The sequence below is a fragment of the Trachurus japonicus genome, chromosome 24 (assembly GCF_045865225.1).
Source record: "Trachurus japonicus isolate A0001 chromosome 24, Traja_1.0".
Taxonomy (NCBI): domain Eukaryota; kingdom Metazoa; phylum Chordata; class Actinopteri; order Carangiformes; family Carangidae; genus Trachurus; species Trachurus japonicus.
This window is the reverse complement of record NC_140930.1, coordinates 24,861,612-24,868,933: the sequence shown is the minus strand read 5'-3', so window position 1 is coordinate 24,868,933 and position 7,322 is coordinate 24,861,612. Positions and strand designations below refer to the sequence as shown.

Sequence of the window (7,322 nt, the reverse complement as noted above, 5' to 3'; positions counted from 1 at the left end):
CAATTAAATCATTACAGTTGAGTTCTTTATAATAGGTCTTTATTGCACCCATGGTGAGATAAGCATGAGCCAATTACACATGTAAAACAGACGAAAACATCAATTCAACACGTACAGTATTTCATAGAGCTCATGATTGTCAGTTCCCAAGACAAGACCTCAAAGAGAGATAAAGACACGCGGAGGTAATGCAGCATAACGTCTTTAGGCCGGCCGGAGCGGAGGCACTTCATTCAATCAGCTCTTAAAATGTTTCCAGCTTTCTACATGATATTGCTTGTGGGGTAATCTGACTGACTCATTCATTAAACAATAGCTTTGTTTGTCCATCTAACTCATAGTTTGGAAGAGAACAGACGAAGTGACTGCTGTTTTCAGGACACTCCTGGAAGGGATCCAGGGACATTTTGGGAAATTCTGGACAGATGGTGACTCGTGTCACTTTTTGTGAGTTCACTACACGATTCAACTAAAAACTCAAGCATTTCTTTTATACTGCCATTAATTTGGTGAGTTGTTACTGGACCAACCTTTCATTCATATCATGGGTTCAAAAGAGAGAATGACTATATTTAAAGCATAAAATCAGTTACAAGGATCAAAGTCTTTGTAGAAACAGAGGAGAACAAGAGGATTCATGAGAAAAACACTGCCACAAATCGTTCCTGCATGGTCAACCTCAGTATGGATATTTTTAGTTTACAGCTGTGTCAATCTCCACACAAACCGAAGAATGACTTGTGCATTTATTTAATACAGTGGGAATGCACCAGATTTCATGAAGCAACAGGTTTAACTACATTTTGTATTGCAGAAATCTGCTTTATAATTGGAACTGTAATTCATATTACATGTTGTAATTCATACTGACATACATGCATCCCTCCAAACTCACACAGATGTGGAGGGATCCAATATATTTCAAGTGGAAAACATGTGAACTGTTTAATGATCAGAGATTATTCATTTTCATAAATTTGAAATGGTGTCTGACACAGGTTATATATTTTCCAAATGTCTAAATTATTTGTTTATAGTTGCTGTGCAGTATTCTACCATATGCTATATTCTGATAAGCATGCAAGCAGCTGTAACCTTGTAAATTTGACTCACAGAGGCTAATTAAAAGTTTGAATTAGGCAGAAACAACAAAGCATCCATCTCAAGCATCTTTTTTAATAGACTTTTTTAATAGAAGTGCACATCAATGTGTTCCTGGTTGGAGTGCAGCCTAAGCAAGCTAGGTCATTACTTTGATTATGTATTTGCAGACACCAGTGTGGATGACATTACCAAGATGGTGTCGTTTTCACACACTAGATGGCAGTACGACTCCACAGAACCCAGAAATATTTTTATAAGTATAAATGATACAGGGGACATTTCAACTCATCCTGGAAACAAGATCTTTAGGGGACTCACAAAGGAAAATGTATGCGTGTAATCAAGTATACATTGTGACCACTTCACTGTTAAAAAAGTACCAGCTCCTCATTGGAAAAAAATAAGACAGAATTTTCAGCTAGAGCTCAGATATGTGAATATTTCCTATATTTAGATGATCATAACAGTTAAGACTACATCCCATTCCATATCCACATCCACTGTGCATTCATTTGAGTTTGTATTTCTTTTGGCCTCAGGAGAGGACACTGCACAAATCAGAAAGTTGCCACTTATAGGCACTTGTGTTCTTGTTATGATTTACAGATGATAAACTACAATTAACCATTGATTAGCAGTAAGGCTAGAATTAAGTGGTCCTGATGTAGGGACTGATTTTCAGTGACTAAATGTCCCTGTCTTTTCTTGATGACACTGTAAGAGGCTAAAAAAATATGTCGCTTATAGCTTTCAGTTTTCAATCAGCAGTTCTGCAACATTTGAGCAGCAATAAAACAGAAATAAACAAACCATTTTGATTATTCTCTTACTCACCCTTTTATTATGGAAGGCACAATGCACATTTTCATCATAATTATACAAATATATTGCCAGAAATATCATTCTCATATATTTCCCTGTTAGAAAAACTCTTATTTCATTGTTGAATCCCTTGCATTGATGTCAGTCGTACCGGTTCATTTCCATGTGTGTTACATTGAAGGAGTGAGCATAATTGCATTGAATTCTAAGTGTAAGTGTATTCTAATTGTATGTAGGATGGAGGTAAGAAACAAATACACAGAGGTCATAGTTGTACAACAACTTCTAAAACAATTATGAGTGTCATGCTTTAAAAATCTTTTTTCTATTCCTGAAAAAAAAAATCCAGTTCACCAAGGTTTAAAATATCATGATCATGTTTAAATAAAGACTGTCCAGCTCTACCATTTCACTACATAGCTGGAAATTAGAGGTGGACGTAATAATAAGCAGCATGGGCCTGGACGGGTGTCATGCTAGCTAAATTGTGCGTACTGCAGCTTACTGATAAAAATCTACATTCAAGGTCTTCAATGCTCTTGAGTACAGTCAAATATAGCTTAAATTCTATTCTAGCAGTATTGCAGTTCTGTGGTGCACTGCTCTCCTGGTTAAAACACGGCAGCAGTCCTGCTCAGGCAGAGAGAAGGTAACAAATGGACCAGGGACGCCATCTAGTGGCCAGAAGGTTGCAGGTCCACTCTCTAGTACCTACAATATCCATTGCTGACAACCCCCTGAGCATCTTAGAATACTTTACTCTCAACAGCTGAATGTCATATGTGTAACAGGAAGCGCCAATGATAGCTGTGTAAACAATCATTCCATTATAATGTTGCAACGCAGACATTTCCTCACTGAATGTCTTTGCTACTGTGTCTGTCCATAAAAACAAACAGACGCACCAACTATACTGGACAGAACATTAGGAGCGTTTCCACTGCAGGAACTTCACGGTTATTTTACGGGGCCAGCCCTGTTGGTGCGTGTCTCCACTGCAGGAACTTTCCCCACAGGGCCGCTTACAGGAACCTTTACGGGGCCGAACGGAGTCCCTGCCTGGGGGGAGGTACTCAGATCGGCCCTGAAGAAGTCCTGGTGGGGCTTGAGATTTACTCTGTGCTGATTGGTCAGACTCAAAGCTCATGTGACGCTAAGAGAAAGCCCCAAAATAAGATGCATTTTTACAACCCAACGTTACTAAAAACGGCCGGAAAAAAGAGAGAATAACTCAGTAAAAGACGAGAGTAGCAGTAGGCCTGGTAAAAAAACAGAAAACAAGAGTGGTAAATAGGCGATCGCGGGATTACGTGACGATCGAGACGGGATTTTTAAAAAAAGAAAGTCTGCAGTGGAGACACGGTCACCGAGAGGGCCGAGTGGAGGACGGTTCCTGTAGAAGTTCCTACCCCCTCCTTTTACCAGGAACTCCTGCAGTGGAAACGCGGCTATAGAGGTAGTGGATACTATTCCAGCCCCAGCCGAGGCTGGTCAACGCCGTCTGGTCCAGATTGGAGGAAACTGGTGAGAACCTCGTATGTAACAAACACAACCATGTTAACGGGGAACGCGCGCAGACAGTTGATGCCTAAGCTCCGGAAGAAAACGCCGGCCCCCTCCACCCGCGCCGTCTCAGAGATGCAGTGGAAAAAACCTTTGTATCGCTTCGTCTCCCGAGCGCCGTCCATCTGAAGGCGGGCTTTGATCACGTCCATGGGGGTTCCTATAGTCCAACCAGCCATCCCTGCTATTCCACCAGCCAGCATCACACCACTCCAATCTGAAGGAAAACAAAACAAAAAACCCTGATGATAAAGAAACGCTCACCTTTTAAGTTTTAAATTGTCCTTTTAATCCTCAAGTAATCTGTGATAAAATGGGAACTTCCCACCCTTGGGTTAAACTATGAACTGCTTGTTTGCCTTGGTTGGGTTCATTAATGCATTAAACAATGGTAATGCCCAAGAGTTATGCACTAGGTTGGGTTTACTGTCATGGAAAGGGCCTGGTGATAAAATAATTTCATCCAATCCATTTTATTTATGAAGCACAATTTAAATAAACAGGTTTCCAAAGTGGTATACAGTAAAATGAAAACTATATAACAAACTAAAAAGCAAAAATACAACATAATAAATAAATAGACTGTCCACCCCAGGTAAAATATCTGTGCACATAAAAATCAACAACCTACGTAGCGTAAAAAGCCAAAGAAAAGAGGTTCATGTTCAGAAATACTGTCAAATGACTAGAAGGAAAAAAAAAACAATAATTGTGATTGATGTTTATTTAGAGTTGTCCAGATGACTCACTCATGTAATTAAACATCTGAAAACATGCACGCTAACACTGACACTCGCTGCTATGGGCCAACTTGTAAGAGCAGTCTAACCACTTAAGCATAAGCACACAAAAGAAACAAGACAAAGAACCTGGTGGCAAGTTGATGTAGACTTCACTCACCTGGTCTCTTCTTGCCACTGTCTTTTAGCCATTCACAGATAGTGGTATAAGTCAAGAAGTATGTGGCGAATGATGGGCCGTCTCTCAGCATTAGAGGGAGAGCTCCCCTGTACAGTCCCAGGAACCCCTCCTCTTTGATGATGCTCAGCAGACAGTGAACTGGACCGCGGTATTTAGGTTTGGGCAAGTTGGTTCCTCTTCGCTTGGACTCTGTCTGACACTGTAGTCGCACTTTAACTATGTCACCTGGAGACATGACTGATATCTGTTGGAGGTAGATAAGAAGACTGTCAGATATATCAAAACCCTGACAAACGATGCCACAACTATCCGTAAGGCTGCACACATACTGTATCTGGGAATTAAAGGCTAAGTTTATTTGTGTGTTTAGATGAAGCACATCTTTTACAATTCGAATACACATGAAAACCTACATTGTATTAAAGGGATAGTTCACCCAAGAAGTCCTCCGTGCCTTCTCTGAGTTACGGGGGGTCCGCGCAGCAGTATTTGTCCATATAATGGTTGTAAATGGTGCTCACTTTTCTTCGTCCAAAAAGACACACCAAAAAACATCCAAATACCTCCATACTGCTCGTCTGTAATGTCCCTCTTGTATTGAAGCCCCGACATGAGAAATTGTTCCAAAAAAAATTTAATAAGTCTGTATTTTAAGCTTGTTTGTAGCGGAGTCTCAGTTCTCAGTTCACTGCTTCTGCGGAACAATTTCTAATGTCGGGGCTTCAACACAAGAGGGACATTACAGACAAGCAGCATGGAGGTATTTGGATGTTTTTTGGTGTGTCTTTTTGAACGAAGAAAAGTGAGCACCATTCACAACCATTATATGGACAAATACTGCTGTGCGGACCCCCCCGTAACTCCGAGAAGGCACGGAGGACTCTGAAAATTCTCACAGCTCTTAGTTGACATGAGGGTGAGTAGATAATGAGTGAAATTTGAATTTTGGGTGAACTATCCCTTTGACGATTTGTCATCACATTTGCAGGACAAATAAACATTATTTTGATACATATGATTCAACAGCCTGGTGGTTTATAAGATTGTTTCCATTACCTGAGCTATACCACCTGCCATACCAGACAGGAAAACTTCCAGTTTGGTGTTTGGACCACCACCTCCTCCTCGCAGCTGGCTCATACACTGCAGACAGTTCCTGTACGTGCCGAACACCACTGAGGACGTCATTGAGATTGTGGTGACGGGTAAGGACATGCCTTTGAAGAACCCATGTACCTGTTGACACGCATGAGAAAAAAGAAACAAGGCAGGACTATTACAAAACCACCTACACTATTAGGGACTGTGAACTTTTTTTTTTTTAGCAAGCCTAGGAAAAACTTACCCCTTCTTTTGAAAATGTTGCTACAGCACACTGCCATATTCCAGTAAACTGTTTCTGAGTTTGGATCCGGACCTACAAAGATCAAGGATGGTGTAAAAATGACATGTCTTTGATTCACAACAATCCTGAATATTCCAGGACATGATCTTAGTTACTGTACCTTTATAGTGTCCAGAGGGTAGCCCACTGCCACTCCGCAAGCCCCTGCGTGTTTACAGAGAAAAGAGAGCATCAAGGACAGCAGGGACACAGCCATGGTCAAACCAGTGTGCTTTAACTACAAGTCTGTTATGTGCAGCTGGCAGGAAGGTCAGATGTGATCAGTTATTGCATATCTCTTTAAAATCTTTAAATCAGGCATGATTTAGTGCTGACAAATGTTACATTTAAATATCTTTTGACCTTTTTATGATTTCAAACATGTATAAAAACAAAAAATAAATATTATTTATATAAGTATGGGTCTCAGCAACTTGATCTACTTATGGCTGTTTTTCAGATCCTTTGATTTAAAATATTATGGTTATTACCAAGTAATTTAATGTTACCACTATTTAGGTAATCAAACAGTAATTATTATTGGTTTATTGGTATTATTAGTTTATTATTACTAACTTAAGTTTTACCAAAGGGAAAACATGTATCCTCCAAACTGAAATGGAAACATTTCAACCCTGTTCTCTGCAGTTTATAGAATATGCTGAGTGTACAGATGGAAGCCCTGATGTGTCACTCTCAGTCATGCTACTCCAATGAACCTCTAAATAAATAGCTATAGTTTATAGATAAACCATATGCCTATATAAACTAAAGTGACAGTAAAAATAGCTTTAACAGACATATAAAAGCTAACATAAGGCTTCACTTGTCATACATGCATGCTGTCATGTTGTCATCGCACCGTGCACTTAACGTTACAGTAGCTAACTTAGCATAGTAGCAAACACATCAGGCTAATGTTAACTGAGAAACAGCTAATTATCGCCGTTACCTGCAAATGATCCCGACACAAAATCGGTTAGGTGCATCCTGTCAGATGGAGACTGACCGGTGGACGGTTTACAGGTGTGAGCCCATTCTTCCTCTGGCATGTGCTACATAACCATAACCTTGAGTGTGTTGCTGTTACGTGACGCGAGAGAGGAGTGTCACGATGCTAGCCAAACAGTGTCCACCACCGACCGACAGCATTGGTTCCGATTTTACCCGAAGATAGCCGAAAGCTATCTACCACTGTAATCCACTGTCTACAAACGTGGTTGACCCATAAGACTCCGTGTAGCGAAGATGACATAGAAGAGAAGTATTTTGGTTTTCACCTTGAATTCTACACAATAAAATGACAACATTTTAAACCATAGACATAGGCTTGATACGAGTGTCAGTTGACATAATTCCTAAAAACTATATATGTATCAATAAAAACTGCAATATTTGTAAACGAGCTTCATAAAAATAGAACTGAGTGGTGGTAAAACTGCCTCCATCCTCTGACACGAGGCTCTGTGGACAGTCATGCAAAAGCAAAACATCACACAGTTCTTATGACGCATTTCAACATTGGGAG

At 40.2% G+C, this 7,322-nt stretch overlaps 1 protein-coding gene across 1 annotated transcript; it reads right to left on the bottom strand.

The window, feature by feature from the left end:
- Window positions 1-3,381: 3,381 nt before the first annotated feature.
- On the bottom strand, window positions 3,382-6,993 carry slc25a47a (solute carrier family 25 member 47a). The gene is made up of 6 exons (XM_085770663.1): window positions 6,747-6,993; window positions 5,916-5,959; window positions 5,756-5,827; window positions 5,467-5,646; window positions 4,390-4,654; window positions 3,382-3,706 (listed from the first exon to the last, which is right to left on the bottom strand). The coding sequence occupies exons 1-6, from the start codon at window positions 6,844-6,846 to the stop codon at window positions 3,393-3,395; spliced, it is 975 nt and encodes a 324-aa protein (XP_085626789.1). The 5' UTR covers window positions 6,847-6,993; the 3' UTR covers window positions 3,382-3,392.
- Window positions 6,994-7,322: the final 329 nt, after the last annotated feature.